The following is a 16,112-nucleotide window of genomic DNA, read 5'->3' as shown; positions in this document are numbered from 1 at the left end:
TGTGTGTACAGCGTCTCTTTATGTCTGTCTCCACATTGGTTGAGTGTGGAATAATTGCTTATGAGAGCATGAGGGTGGGAATGGATGTTTGCATCTGTGTGTGCCTGTATGTCTGTGTCTATATGTCAGGTTGGGTATCAGACGCCACCTCTCTGGGGACATCTCAGGCCCTCCAAGGTTTGGAGGCCTATCTCCCCCCACCACTTCCCCTGCCGGTGGCGGACGCCCTCAGACATCGGTGCGTTGGTGGTTCTGTGTGTCCGGGGGTGGGCGCCCAGGTACACACCGGCTCACTCCTTGGCGGCTGCTTATTGGGGCCTGGAGCCTGGGGCTCGCTCGGGCCACTTCGGAGGCGGGGTGCCCTCGGCCTCTCGGCCTGGAGCTCGGTCACTCAGGCACAGCTGGCTGACGGCGGAGCTCACGGGCACGTCACTGCAACCCCCCTGGCTTCTGCTCCGCAGCTGCTGAGTGACCCCTCATCTGGGACTCTCCTCAGCTCTTTCTGGGATAGTGACGCGGCTGCCCCTCTGTTGGTCTTCCTTGGTCTCTTGTGTTCTGGGCGCCTCTGGATGTCTGGAGCCTGGATCTCCTCCATACCTGCTTCATGCCCTGGAGGACGGGGCAGTGGCCCCCCACACCCTCTAGCCGATCATTACATGAAGGAACCTTTAAAAAAAACAAAAAAAAAACAAGCGCGTCCATGCTCACGGGTGTACACACGGGTGATCACACACACAAACTACACCCTTTTTGGCTCCTACCTCAAAGCACACTGTGCGCTGTCGATCTTACGTGCTGCACAATAATGTTTAATATTTAGTATTTACTGTCATATTCCCATAGATCATTGTGATGATTTTATTACTCTCGTTTTCTTCTGCTTGCTTTCTTCTTTCTTTCTCAACAGGTGATCCAGGTGATCGATATGTATTTTTTGTCTGCTTATTCTGTTGGTTTTTGGCCCTTTTTCCCCCGTCCCTCTTCCCCGCTGTTTTTCTTTCCCTCTTTCTTTCTCCCCTTTCCTTCCCCCAGTCAAGTCTGTCCCATATTCAGCAAGTGAAAATAAAATAAACAATAAAAGGTGAATCAAATGGACCATTACGGCAAGGCTGGGATGGTCCATTTGGTAAAGTAAATCCGTTGGGCATCTTTCTTCGCCTTTAGACAATAATTCTGATGGCAAAAGAACCAAACGGGACAGGTTAAAAAAAAAAAGAAAAAAAAAAAAAAGATTTTCTTTTGAATCAGATCTCCAAGTAAACTGATGTGGTCAGCAGACTAAACATCTTGAGCACTTAATGCAGACAAGCTGTTGAGCTTAACGCATGATATTATTATTTGCCCCCCAAATTATAAGCCTTTACCCCCAACAGTGTCCATGTAATTTTTGACCAATAATATAGGCAATTGAGAAAGTAGATTCACTTATTACCACAATTCTATGGTTAATTTTTAAAGGAACAAGCCAATAATTAATGCACAACATGTCATTTCTTTTTAAGATAATTTATTAAGCTTTCCACAACCAAGAGATAACACAAAATATTCTGAATGATAACAGACTAATAAGTTTATGGCAGAGAAAAATGTGCATTTTAAATTCTTTTAAGACAAGAAAACAATTAGGTGCAAGTTGCCACCAAATGATCATAGATATAATCCAGCACACAAACCTTTCAATAACAGAAAATAAAGAACTGAAATGCACATTAAAAAGAAATAACACAGGTAGATTGAGACCTTGCTCCAGCCTGTGGAGAAAAGGGCAAGAAAATGAACATTCTCATAACCATGTGAAATACAGTAATTTGACTGTTAATTCCTGTCAGAGTAAGGTGGAGGAGAATGGCGGGAAAACTTACATGGACAGCTCTGTATTAGAACCCCCAGTTTTGGCCACGGTCTGTTCCACCACTTCTTCTCCCTCCTCCTCGCCCCTGTCCTCCCCTTGGATTGGACATTTCCTTCTCTTTCTTGTGCTTTTGATACCTTTCTGCCATAAGCAACAGCTCCTCTGGGATATCCTGCAAAAGGATTCATTTTATTTATGATTATATACTTGTAATTATTTTGTATTAAAGACTGTTTGTCAGCTGTATTATAATATAAGTACACATGCACAGAATTCTCAGGAATTATGTTACATTTTGAATAAAAAGTCTATTCAATCAAAAGTGTATTTATGTCAACGCAAAATATGTTTTTGCCAACCTGTCCTGCTCGCTCCATGATGGGAATTAGCTCAGGTGCCATTCTCCAGTTCTCTCTTGTCACCAGGGTCACAGCAGCACCTGAACGTCTGAAACAAAACATGCATCAACATCACAAGCTAGCACAAGCACAGCCTGGCAGTAAACACTGCATGCACACACTCTTACCCTGCTCTGCCAGTGCGACCTACACGATGAACATATTCCTCGATGTTACGTGGGAAGTCAAAGTTGAAGACGTGTGTTACGTCATGGACATCCAACCCTCGAGATGCCAAATCTGTGGCCACGAGGATACGAACTCGACCTGGGAAAAGATACAACACTTATTCTGTGATAACTTCAATCCAACAGCCTTTACTTGTGGTAGTCTTTAGTTTAAAATAAAACCACCAGCTACACACAAAAATGCGTTTCCATTTTCTCTGCTAGTGCCATGCAGACTATTTTTCAAAGCACTTTTCCCTTCACGTTAAATACCGTTTTTAAAGTCCTTGAGAGCTTCTTCACGGTCACACTGTTCACGGTCACCATGGAGACTCTGCACAGCCAAACCTTGAAGGCACATATCGCTGGACAGGTCATCAACTCTGATGTTGAACAAAAATGGAAACGAGCAAACACAAAGGACACACGATTAAAGTGGGTACCAATGCTGATGTGTGTTTATCCAACTGTAACAGTGGTGAACAGCCACAACTATGAACCAACTCCGCACTTACGCAAGCTTCTTGCCAACAAAGATGATTACTTTTTCCTCTGGTTGCATGTTTCTGATGAAGTCAAACAGATACGACTTTTTCTCCTCTTCGCGAACAATCAGCACCGTTTGCTGCACCGTGTTAACAGCCTGAAAAGAATAGAAACACAGGAAGCATGTAAACAGAATCCAAACGGGCATAGACTATTTAGAACTTTAAAGTAAATAACATGTCTGCCAAGAATAAATGAACAAACTGTCAGACATGCACAAGTCAGACAGAAACCATCTCTCCAGTACCCAGCTAAAATTTTACTTTTAGTTTTTAAGTCACTAAACGACCATGTGAAATACAGTAGTTTTAATGTTGTTAATTCATCCTTCTTACCTATCTGAGCTGTATTTATTTATACTCCAGAAAGAACCATGAGGTCCAGTTCAAAACTGATGTTAACCATTCCACAGTCTAAACTTAAATCTCGTGGCAACAGAGGCTTCTCCGTGGTAGGTCCCAGTCTCTGGAATAGTCTGCCTCTAAATATTAGAGCTGCACAAACCCTGGAACATTGTAAATCTTTACTGAGGATATATTTTTATGGACTGCCTTTAGCGCACGTTGACCCAAACATTTTGTTTTAACAGCCTTAGTCATTGTTGTTTTAGTTGTTTGTATTGTCTTGTATTATTCTCTTTTATATTTTTATTTCATCATTGTTGTGCATTTTACTTATTTCAATTGCATTTTAGTTTGTAAAGCACTTTGTGCAGCATGAGCTGTTGTAAATGTGCCATATAAATAAACTTGTGCTTGACCAACTTCCATCCATCCATCCATCTTCATCCGCTTTATCCGAGGCCGGGTCGCGGGGGCAGCAGCCTAAGCAGAGAAGCCCAGACCTCCCTCTCCCCAGCCACCTCCTCCAGCTTATCCGGGGGAACACCAAGGCCAGCCGAGAGATATAATCTCTCCAGGGTGTCCTGGGTCTGCCCCGGGGCCTCCTCCCGGTGGGACATGCCCGGAACACCTCACCCAGGAGGCGCCCAGGAGGCATCCTTGTCAGATGCCCGAACCACCTCAACTGGCTCCTTTCGACGTGGAGGAGCAGTGGCTCTACTCTGAGCCCCTCCCGGATGGCCGAACTTCTCACCCCATCTCTAAGGGAGAGGCCAGCCACCCTTCGGAGGAAGCTCATTTCTGCCGCTTGTATCCGCGATCTCGTTCTTTCGGTCACTACCCACAGCTCGTGGCCATAGGTGAGGGTAGGGACGTAGATCGACCGGTAAATTGAGAGCTTCGCTTTTACACTCAGCTCCCTCTTCACCACGACGGACCGGTGCAGCGTCCGCATCACTGCAGCCGCAGCACCAATCCGTCTGTCGATCTCCGGCTCCCTTCTCCCATCACTCGCGAACAAGACCCCGAGATACTTGAACTCCTCCACTTGGGGCAGGAACTCATCCCCGACCCGGAGTGGGCACTCCACCCTTTTCCGGCTGAGAACCATGGCCTCAGATTTGGAGGTGCTGATCCTCATTCCCGCTGCTTCACACTCGGCTGCGAACCGTTCCAGTGCGAGCTGGAGGCCTTCACCTGATGAAGCCAACAGAACCACATCATCCGCAAAAAGCAGAGATGAGATTCTGAGGCCACCGGAGCGAAAGCCCTCCGCCACTTGGCTGCGCTTAGAAATCCTGTCCATAAAAATTATGAACAGAACCGGTGACAAAGGGCAGCCCTGGTGGAGCCCATCACCCACCGGGAACGGTTGTACAGGGATCGAATGGCCCGTAGCAATGGGCCAGACACCCCATACTCCCGCAACCAACTTGATCAAAGTAATACAACATAAAAAAAAAAAAAAAATTGTAAAGACATTTAAATCACTGATTGGATTCATTTCTACTTACAGCCAAGTCCAGGGTGCCCACATAAACCATCATGGGATTCTTTAGGTAGGATTTGGCCAGTCGTCTCACACCTGTGGGCCAAGTTGCACTGAAACATGAGAAATAACGGGCATAGAAGGTCGTTTTGATTTCCATACACTGCACATTATATTCTACAACTCTGAAACACTTCTGTAAGAAATAAGGTAACATTCAGTGTGAATTATGCCATTATTTACTTTTATAAATTCACCGTACAGTCATATTCCAAGTGTTTATCAATAGATTACATTTATTGTGGTGTATTTGCTAAAATGGATGAACGATGATTTTCATGTTTAAAGTCAACCATTTAAATGCTCTTGTTCCTGAATTGGATGTGTCGTGTGTTCATGTGGTCAGTTTCATCATTAAGTGATGGCAAATTGTTTATACCTGGTCATGACAGTCTGTCGATCTGGACGGATGTCCAGAAGAATCTTCATAATTTGGGGTTCAAAGCCCATATCTAACATACGGTCAGCCTCGTCCAGCACCTTTTTAAAAGAGTAGTTACTAAAGACAGTGCATCTCGTTTTCACCACACACACACAACACGAGTACGCCAAATATACAAAATAAAACCCACCTACTATGCACCACGTGTCAGCAGCCAGTAGATCACATGTTTACAAGCCTCAAGTATACAAGTATAATTTTCCGGGCCCAAAAAAAGCCTGGTTGATTATGGTGTACACTGCTAGTTTAATCTATAAGACTACGGCACAAATTAGTAGCAATTTATACATTATAATATAAATCCATCCATTCTATGTGCAAGTATGTCTACTAGAAAGGGATACTTTAAGTTTATGAGAAATCAATCAAATTTCACAATCAACAGTTTATCTGCATACAGACAGCTCTGATGTTACCTTCTTCTTAATTTGATAATCCTTTCACTGGCTGCAGATTAGAAAAGCTAAAAACACATGTAAACTGCACAATAGATCAATGAAGGATTTTTATTGGTAATTTTAGATTTAGTTTTAGATGTGGATCCTTGTTATGACCAACAGGGTTAAGTGAGCAGATATTGCTACACCTATTGTTTACGCATTTAATCAGGTTTCCTGTCAAATGCTACAAGAACACCTTCATGGGCTTTTTTTTCTACACAGTGGACCAACACAAGCTTTGAGGAAAGCAAACATGCATAGACATAAAGAGCTGACCAAGTAGGTGATGGAGCGGAGGTTGATGAGCTCATTCATCTGTAGGTCATTGAGGCGGCCTGGTGTAGCAATCACGATGTCCACGCCATCCTTCACCAGGTTGATCTGGCCCCTCCTATCACCTCCACCATAGATACAGATACTGAGAGAGATGCAGAAGGAACAGTCATTATCATGCCCTCTCCACATCACATGATCATTGATTTTAATTTATTTTTAGTGACTTATGACCTTTTGTAACCCTTATAGCGGTACTTGTTGCACTCTGCTTCAATCTGCAAGGCCAGCTCTCTAGTAGGAGTTAGCACTAACATGCCTGGACCATCCCGCTCAGCTCTAGGTCTACTCAAAGGACAAAAAGATAAAGATTTAATAGAGGAAGAACAAAATTATTGTAGGTATCCTCTTCTGAAAGGAATTGAACAAAACAGCGCTATCTATTATTAGAGAATGTGGCGCCAGTTACACTCAGATTGTGCTAAAAATAAGGTTTTTCTACACTTACACAGGCTGCCCATCCATGTGGATGAACCCCGGCAGCAGGTAGGCCAGTGTTTTCCCTGTTCCAGTCTGAGCGATGGCTATCAGGTCCTCGCCACTCAGTAGCACTGGCCACGCTTGAGACTGAAGAAAAACTATATTTTAAAAAGTCATCATCATATATAACCCCACATCTGGTATAAGACTTACTAACTTTAATGTTAGCATGTGAGAAATTAAATAAATAAATATAGATTACCCAAAATCTTTTATATGGAGAGTATGCAAGAACAAAAACAACATTTTTTATGATATCTAAAAAAAAATTATACGTTTTAAAATGTATGTTTAGGTTAGTCGAATGTTAGAAACCTCCTGTTGAAGAGACAGAAACTGTTTATTCTGCAACTGAAAAAAACTCCAAAAACTGCAACATCATGTCAGCAGGCTTGTACTTACATTGTTGTACAGTGTGGAGCTATAAATAGTGATTCACTGTACAGAACTGGTTGTTCCACTACCTATAATATTGCTTTCAATCTGACCAGATTCCTACTGTGAAATGAAAGTTAAATCTAGAAATGAAAGTTAAACTTTGAAAGAGAGAAGGCGTTTCATTTCCCTATGCAGCATACCATCATGAATTCTGATGTGACCAAAGTATGAAAAGAAAGTACCCCAGGCTTCTATGGCGTAGGTTCAGTGTGAAGGGCGGGAAATGTTTAATTACTGTAAATAAAATTATTCATAGCTCATTTTGCCCAGTGCTTACTCGTAGGGTAAGATTGAGTTTCTGTCTGTGCCACTGCAAGGACTTTACCTTGATACTGTAAATAAAATTAAACTGAATCACCTGTGGTGGGATGAGAACAGATAACGAAATCAGTCTCTAGTGCGGTCTGTGTTTATCCTTTTATTAAACGGTTACTGGCTCAGTGGCTTGCTCTCTATTTCTGCTGCCATCCCAGCTACTTGCTTGTTTCCATTCTGTACATCTTTCGATGTAATAAAAATGAAATCCAGCATGACAGAGCTCATTGTAATTACATTTTGCTTATTTTATCTTGGTATACTCTTTGTTGCTTTTGTTCTGTTACATGTACCCAAGCTGTAGTAATACACAAATTTCCCCATGGTGGGATCATTAAAGTCTTATCTTATCATACAGTAAATGCACAGGCACTGAAGGATGCTTCAGGCATGTGAGACGCAGGGTAATGTCAAAACCTCTCATTATTTAGGTTTACTTTGAATCGTTTCTTTACATTTTGATTAAAAATCTAAATATTGTGTGTTCCAAAACAAGTAACCTCCTACACGGAATTCTCTAGTCACCACTGGTTGATTTTACAAATGCAGATTTAACTTAAAATTAAAGATATTTGTGACCTTGAAACAACAAGCTAAACATTTCTGACAAAAAGAGAATGATTTACTAAACTATTTGTGTGTAGCGTGGGGCTGGGGTGGGGGAATCAGTGTGCTTATATAGTACGGCTGCCACAAACGATTATTTTGATAATCGACTGGACATAAAACGTTGAGCTTATTGCACCAGCATACATCAGCTCTTATATAACTATCATTAGCATACAGCTTGAAGTGTTTAGGGTATGCGCTAACTAAAAGCAAAGACAAGATGATAGTTTATTAAACTTTTAATGAAATTGCAGATTGTTTCAGTGGAGTTCAATAAACTCAGTCCTCTGCTCCTTGCTCCCTCAAATATAACAGTACACTGAAGTAAAATCTCTAACATCTCACACTTCTGTTTAATCAGTTGTCTGTTTGACGTTTATTCAGCTGTGTGAAAACTATAACTTTAATCTGAGCCAAACCGATTTACTCATTTTTAAGTTATCCGAGTGACTTATATATCATGTTTAAGCTGAGTAGCGAAAGACCGCGGGGGTCTGAAAACGATGTGCCGGGAGTTCGTTGTTCTTGCCGGCTCTAGTGAGCCTTGACCTCCCGGTCAGCTTGTCTCCGAAAATGTCGGAGGACTTTTGCAAATATGCGATGTCTTGATAGATTGAACAGACATTTGAAGTTTACACAACTACATTCTCGCCTGAAAATATCTTAAGTTTATTTTGTGACGCAGAAAGAGTAATATTAAAACCCAGTAGCTGCCGCCATTGCTGGAAACTGGAATTGGCTGAGCTGCGTTATTAATTCTGGGATAGGCTGGGCCACAAAGGATACACCCGACCCGTCTTTCAAATCTGGGGAAAAGTAGGACGCATTTGTCAGCAGCATTTGTCGGAGTCTTTGAATTTGGACAGCCTTCGCCGCATCGCTGTCACGTAATCGGCCTTTTAATGTGGCCTACGAAGGATGCAGCCCCTGAATTTGGACACCGCTACAATACCGAAGACTGCTTCTTCTTCTTCAGAGTTTAGGGTCAGCTGCCATCCTTGTACATGTATTGCTGCCATCTTCTGTTTCAGTCCGTTATTACACTCTTAAATCCTACTATCCTACTGGGACGATCGTGGCTCAAGAGTTGGCAGTTCGGCTCGGACAGTCTCGGTCGTTGTGTCCTTGGGCAAGACACTTCACCCGTTGCCTACTGGTGGTGGTCAGAGGGCCCAGTGGCGCCAGTGTCTGGCATCCTTGCCTCTGTCAGTGCGCCCCAGGGCAGCTGTGGCTACAATGTAGCTTGCCATCACCAGTGTGTGAATATGTGTGTGAATGGGTGAACGACTGAATGTAGTGTAAAGCGCTTTGGGGTCCTTAGGGACTAAGTAAAGCGCTATACAAATACAGGCCATTTACCATTTACTTATTCCAGCGTCTTTCAGGATCTTAGAAAGCTTCAAACGATGCATCGACTATTAAATTAGTTGTCAACGATTTTGATAGTTGACTAATCGTGGCAGCCCTATTATATAGCAACTTCAGTTAGTGAGAAACTGGAAGTAAAACTTAGAATTACGTTTAACACAGTGAAAACCTTTAAAAATGAAAAGATTAGATCAAGGAACTCAATGAAAGCGGTATTGTGTGTGTGCGGAGAGAAATAATGCAATTAGGGGGTTTTTTCCTCCCTTTTCTTTAAAAAAAAAAAACAAAACAAAAAAAACACAACAAAAAGAAAACCACACGATGCCACCTACAACCGATTTTCAGTTCTGCTTCTTGGGAAGACTACAACAGTTACTGGCTCAGTTCCAAGAATTTATAATAAAATAGGGTGAGTTCCTGTTAAAGCTGACACTGAAGTCAAACACTGGATTTGCCCACAGCAGAAACAGGGCGGGTCACTACAGGCGCATCTGTCATTGCAACACACACACGAACAGATTTGAAAGTTTTTGTTCCCAAACCCACCTACAACATATTTACACAACATACAAGGTAAAGAATCTCCCTGGTTTACAAAGAAATATTTTACACATAAAACAAACTAAAATATTTGGTTTTACACACATCTGAGAGTTCCAACAGACAGATTTGTGCTGATTCAGATTCATCTTATTTGGCACATTCAAAATATTTATCATTACAACTAAGTTTAAATTAAACTATGGCTGACAAAAACTGCTATGGTGCCACGATCATACCTGGATGGGGGTTGGTTTGGTGAAGCCAACCCGGTCAATGTTTTCCATGATCTCTGGATAACGCTCAAAGGCCTCAAGAAATGTGCGACAGGGATTGGGAATTTGCCGTTTCTCTTCTTCCTCGTTCAGGTCATCCACAAAGATATTGTTGTTCTCCTTCCTGAGGAAAAGGTGTAAACAAACATGAAAACAGATTCAAAGCTAAAGTACCAAGTACCATGCTAAACGCAGATGAATACCGTGTGTTTGGTTCCAGGTTAAATATCAGAAACATTACAATAAATTTAATAACTGTGTATTTTTTTCCATCCTCTTTCTAAAAGGTGATCAATTGTCAGTGTCAAATTTATGCCATTAGATAAAAAGCACATACAAAAATAAAAGCACAGACATTAAGGGGAAGGTGCTCCAAATTCAAAATGTACCAAATATAAAAACACCAAGACAGTCAGACTCCACTCAATCAAGGGCAGACTTTAGAAAGAGAATGATCACAGGCACAACCCATAAAGCCAGAGAGCAGAGTTCTAAAAAGTAGTTATTTAGATAAACGCACCACATACCCTTCTTGCTGAGGAAAAACAGTCCAACAAAAGTAATGTTACAGCAGTTTTTGGATGAAAAATCCAACCACTTTGAGACTGTCCGTCTGTATTTGAACTTGGGATGTGCGCGAGTAGTCAACTAATTGTTGCTAATGTCACCAGTGGGTACCAGACATACTAGTCATTTAATGTAATTGTCAACATTTTAATTGATGCCCAAATGCTGGTAAATTGTTGAGTCTTAAATTTTATGGAGCCACCTGCCACCAGGCGGAGCATTGTTGTTGAGAAATGCCACAGATCTGTTCATCTCGGGGCCTTGCTCATGAGTGAGCGCAGCAGGGGATCAACAGAGGGATTGGTGCTGACCAGATGGCTTCAGTGATGCAAATGCTGTCTGTTACGATGAAGAGAAACCTAAGCATAAATGCAAAGCTCTCGATTTACTGTATGTCTGTGAAGGTTCTCAGTCATCCAGGTCATCGTAGTCAAAGGAATTTGCAAAGAAAAGCGTCTGGACTTCTTTGAGTTGCTTTTTTCAAGCAACTCAAAGAAGTCCAGACGATTTTCTTTGCAAATTCCTTTGGCCTTTCGATTTACTGCTCGATCTACTCTACCTACCCTCACCTATGGTCATGAGCTCTGGGTATTGACCAAAAGAACGAGATCACGGATGCAAGCAGCAGAAATGAGCTTTGTTCTCAAGTTATGGCATTCATAAGATTTTCAGAAAACCTAACCCTCTGACCTGGTCACTGAGATACTCAAGATTTTAGTAGAAAGACTTCTGGTATAAATTTGAGTTATCACATTCACAAACTTAAGGTATTGTTGTCAGCATGGAAACCTAAGTCTTTTATGGCTGGTGTTATAACATCACTGAAAACACAGAAGAGATCTTCCTTTCTGAACTGCTTAAATTTTGTTTATACATGTAAAACCCCGTCATATGGAAGTACATGGACATATGACCAAGAACCACTAAGATTTACCTCCATTCACCAACTTCCTCTGCTGTAAGCATGGCCACACTCGGTGCCTCAGTGTAAAACTCCTTTTTTATGGGTGGGATGTCTGAATAAAGCAAAAATATCACAAAATAAGTTTATAGCTTTAGATAATTATATTTGCAAATTTAAGTTTTATTATCTGGCTGGTGTTATAACATCACATATTTGAGGGTAACTTAGCATTAATAAACTGCAAGATTTTAGCCATTTTATAGGTATGGCACATGTGCATGGGGTTCACAATTTCCATCACCAACACCAAAAAAACAAGTCTTTAACTTTAGCGCACGCTTTAATTTCTAATCCATTATCCTACAATAATGCCAAATTAAGCTATATCAATAGCTAAATAGTTTTGAATTGGAAGTCATGTGCCCTTTTGACAAATATGATCACTTACCCTTCCACTTCAGCTCCTTATACTTCTCCTTGTTCTCCCGGATGGCATCCCAGTCTATGGATGGACGGTTCTGGACAACATTTGCAGCCTGCAATTCAGCAGTAGACCAGACAGAACCATTCTTTTCTCCCCCACATCTTCCTTCATACTCTTGTCCTCTGCGAGAACCTGAGAAGAAAATCCATATTTTCATAGTCATTCACTAAGAATCAAAAATTCATATCATTCATATCAAACAGTTAACAGATCATCTGCAGAGGATTGGCTTATTTGAAAAGTTTCAGTCGGGTTTCAGAGCCCATCTCAGTACAGAAACCGCTTTAGTGAAAGTTACAAATGATCTTCTTATGGCCTCTGACAGTGGACTCATCTCTGTGCTTGTCCTGCTAGACTTCAGTGCAGCGTTCGTTACTGTCGACCATAATATTCTATTAGAACGATTAGAGCATGCTGTAGGTATTACAGGTCTAGCAGACTCCAATTTGTTCATCTAAATGAAGACTCACACACTACGGTTAATTATGGAGTTCCACAGGGTTCAGTGCTAGGACCAATTCTGTTTACATTATAAATGATTTCCTTAGGCAGTATCGTCAGAAGACATAGCAAACATTTTCACTTTACATTTTATCCATGAAGCCAGATAACACACACCAATTAGTTCAACTGCAGGAATGTCTTAAAGACATACAGACCTGGGTGGCCTATAATTTTCTGCTTCTAAATTCAGATAAAACTGGGGTTATTGTGCTCCGCCCTGAAAATCTTAGAAATATGGTATCTAACCAGATTCTTACTCTGGATGGCATTAACTTGGCCTCCAGTAATGCTGTGAGGAAGCTTGGAGTCAAGCCAGAGGTTTCTTCCTGTTAAAAGGGAGTTGTTCCTTCCCACTGTCACCAAAGTGCTTGCTCATAGGGGGTCATATGATTTTTTGGGTTTCTCTCTGTATGTATTATTGTAGGGTCTACAACATGTAAAGCGCCTTTAGGTGACTGTTGTTGTGATTTGGCGCTGTATAAATAAAACTGAATTGAATTAAGTTCAGTAATGAAATGTGATACAACTGCGTATCAGCAAAAGTCAGAACCTTATGTAGCAATCTTTGGGACAAAAGCTCAGGTATAAACATCCTGCTTCAACTGACACAGGCTTCTTATCTGGGTACAATTCTCACTATGACCAAAATAAAGGTGAAATTAAATGCTGTGAAGGAGATATTTAGATTTATGTTAATCTAAGAAATATAAAGGTTGGGTCAGACAGAAAGCAAAACAAATTCTTGTCCACTGTATTAACTTAAAATAGCTCTAATTTACAATAAAACATGTATATTATATAGTATTTGTACTAAAAATTATTCTCTTTTGGAGAATTAAAGAAAATGTTAGTGGAAAAAATATTAACCAAGAATCCCAAGGAAAATCGTTTTGAAAATGTCATTGTTTTCTAAAAGAAAAGAAATTAAAATAAATAAATTTCACACCATTACAATATCGGGAGTTGCCCTCTGCCACCAGGTCTTCGATCATCTCTTTGGCCTTCTGCTGTGCTGCAGTGGACCCAAAAATGACTACCTCACCTTCATAACCTCCCTTGTTTATCTGAAAACACAAACAGAATAGTAACAAAGAGGTCATAAGGATAACGTCTTACATATTTGCCTGTGCACTGAATTAGTTCTGATATTCACATTTTTAGTAAATTTGGCTGCAGGATTTTAAACTTTTTGCTCTTGTCCTAAAAATACTACCATTTTGACTTATCTTCCCAATAAGTTTTCAATAAATTTTGCGTTCAAGCCTTTTAGAAACAGAGCTAAAAATTATATCTTTTATCATTTACAGTCAGTACCAGAAGTTACCATTGGATAGCAACTTTGATGGCTTGATGGCATTTTAAACTTCATGCAGTCAGATTATAAGTGTTTCTAACACTTGAAAATACACATGGGGGACAAAATATTTAGAACATTTTAAAATATATTGCAATTCTGAACACCACACACACACACACACACACACACACACACACACACACACACTACACCCTGATCATAATACAATTTTTAAGACCATTTTACTGATAATTGGCAATTTAAAATACCCTTTCCCCCTTTCAGAGCCATGATATATTTCCCTAAAATACTTAATCATTCATCTACTTCTTTACACTCTCCTTGAATCAGCTGGTTGTTGATTATCGCCAACAGAGAACAGAGAAGATGCACAGTACCCTCTAGTGGACAAACTATGAAACATCACTGATAACATGGTTGAAGGGCATTTATCCTGTCTTTTCTAAAATGTTTTGATTTATTGGTTTTCAGAATGCAGATAGCAACAGACTGGTAAATAGCCAATATCAGCTGATACTATCAATGGAAATCTAGATCGTTTAGGCTTGTACCCTCAATAATAAAGTAGAATTATCATTCTTTTTAACATTTAAAAATAAACAAACAAAAAATGTACATGTTTTCTCAATTTATGGCAGAACTTTGTTGGATTGTAATGGATTTTACAGGTATGACTTTTACAGGTATGGACCCACCACACATAAACTGGTAGGTGGAAGTTGGCAACTACAATATGCCTCAGTCTGCCTTCTTGTTCCTTCCCCAAGCCAGGTAACCCCATTTAAAGAAAACCTCAGGAAAAGGTTGACAAATCTATATTTCAGCAGTTCACTCTGAGCATGCTGACATTTTGCTCAAGCTTATGCCGAATATGAGCTTGTTAGTGAACATGTTCAGAATAGGCTGATAAACCTGAGATTAGTCCAATTTTTACACAAGTTTTGAGTGTGTGCGTTCCTTCTTACTTCGGGTGTTCAGTTTTAGAAGTAAGGGAGTTTGATTTAGCACCACAAAGGAATTTCTATAGCTGCCCTCGAAGACTGAAGGAGGAAACGCATTGTTGTCCAGGCACAGCATTGTTTGCCCTAACACCGCTCCCAGCACCCAAGAACCCAAATGTGACACAATAAATACATAAGAATTGGAAAAGGGGAGAGGACAGAGTGGAAAGGGGGTGAAGGGAAAAGATAAGTTGATGAGAATCCATTCAAGGCTCTAAATAGTGTTTATTGTCATCAGGGCATTATCAAGTCCAAGTTAAATAACCATATCTAAACAAATTAAAAGTTCAAGCAGTTTTTGTTTTTTTACTTCTAAACTGTGATTTCCAAATGATTTGTTGTACTAGTTTAACACAACATCAACCAACTTGCCTTGATTCTTGCACCAGAGCTCTCTTGAAGTTCACGAATTGTGGCTCCTCCACGACCTTTTAACAGAATAAAATGTGTTTTAGAGTCTAAACCTGCAGGAACTCCGGGTTATAGGCCAACCTCATCACCTACATAGCTTCTTCACGGGACCCCATCAAATCTAAGCTAACGCTAACAACACAACTAAATGCAGTTTAGCTAAGACTGTGAAAGACTTGTTACTGTAAATTTAATCTCTGACAACGTACCTATTACTCTTCCAATTGAAGTAGTTTCCACTGTGATAGTCAGAGGCCGGGAAGACTCTTCTTTGCTAAACGTTGTCTGTCGTCCGGGGCCTCTACCTCCCCACTTGTTGACCTCGGGACCCGGGCCGCTACGATTAGCTCTCGTCTCCCTTGGGGCTCCAAATTTGGTTCCATTTTTCACACCGAAAACAACATTTTCCCTTTCACGGTCATTACATGAAAATTTCCAATCGGCCGGAGCCGGTTTTGTAGCAGGTTTGTAGATAGCAACTCCGTCCTGGTCGTATTCATCCTCCCAATCAGACATTTTAAGCTTGGCTACCCAGCAGCTACCTACGCACTACTTCAGTAAGTGCAATTAACGGTCGAACAGTGAATCCGCGGACGGCGCCGCGTTAACGTCCTTTCTGTAAAGTTAGTTTTTCTAAAACTTTTGTAAATTTTCATAAATTTACATCAGACGTGGCTTAAATTGTATAGAAAATTGTGAAATTTCAGATAAAAAGGTGTATAAATTTAATTTAATGTAAATAAATGCCAAAGAAATATCAATTTGTTAATTACCCTACCGTTTAGAGAGTTGAAGGTTATAGATTCCTTAGTTTCAAAACGCAATGTTCT

The 16,112-nt window shown here is 40.7% G+C and overlaps 1 protein-coding gene across 1 annotated transcript; it reads right to left on the bottom strand.

Moving 5' to 3' along the window:
- Positions 1-1,490: 1,490 nt before the first annotated feature.
- On the bottom strand, positions 1,491-15,877 carry ddx43 (DEAD (Asp-Glu-Ala-Asp) box polypeptide 43). Its single transcript, XM_019366545.2, has 17 exons — positions 15,492-15,877; positions 15,244-15,299; positions 13,499-13,616; positions 12,013-12,180; positions 11,595-11,676; positions 10,058-10,217; positions 6,517-6,635; positions 6,243-6,353; positions 6,012-6,153; positions 5,233-5,333; positions 4,819-4,906; positions 2,933-3,060; positions 2,691-2,800; positions 2,379-2,517; positions 2,212-2,299; positions 1,863-2,024; positions 1,491-1,751 (listed from the first exon to the last, which is right to left on the bottom strand). Exons 1-16 carry the CDS (start codon positions 15,796-15,798, stop codon positions 1,878-1,880), a joined length of 2,064 nt encoding a protein of 687 aa, XP_019222090.1. The 5' UTR covers positions 15,799-15,877; the 3' UTR covers positions 1,491-1,751; positions 1,863-1,877.
- Between the last annotated feature and the right edge of the window lie 235 nt (positions 15,878-16,112).

This window comes from Oreochromis niloticus, linkage group LG13 (genome assembly GCF_001858045.2).
Source record: "Oreochromis niloticus isolate F11D_XX linkage group LG13, O_niloticus_UMD_NMBU, whole genome shotgun sequence".
In the NCBI taxonomy this organism is placed as follows: Eukaryota; Metazoa; Chordata; class Actinopteri; order Cichliformes; family Cichlidae; genus Oreochromis; species Oreochromis niloticus.
This window is presented reverse-complemented; position numbering and strand designations above follow the sequence as displayed.

Excerpts from the sequence above, each read along its gene's own strand:
- ddx43 (XM_019366545.2), bottom strand. The coding sequence starts at position 15,798 with ATGTCTGATTGGGAGGATGAATACGACCAGGACGGAGTTGCTATCTAC. Across the intron at positions 10,218-11,594 it reads GAGGAAGTTGGTGAATGGAG|GAAGGAGAACAACAATATCT; the intron begins GTAAATCTTAGT and ends CCTTTTCCTCAG. Across the intron at positions 2,025-2,211 it reads TCATGGAGCGAGCAGGACAG|GATATCCCAGAGGAGCTGTT; the intron begins GTTGGCAAAAAC and ends ATCCTTTTGCAG.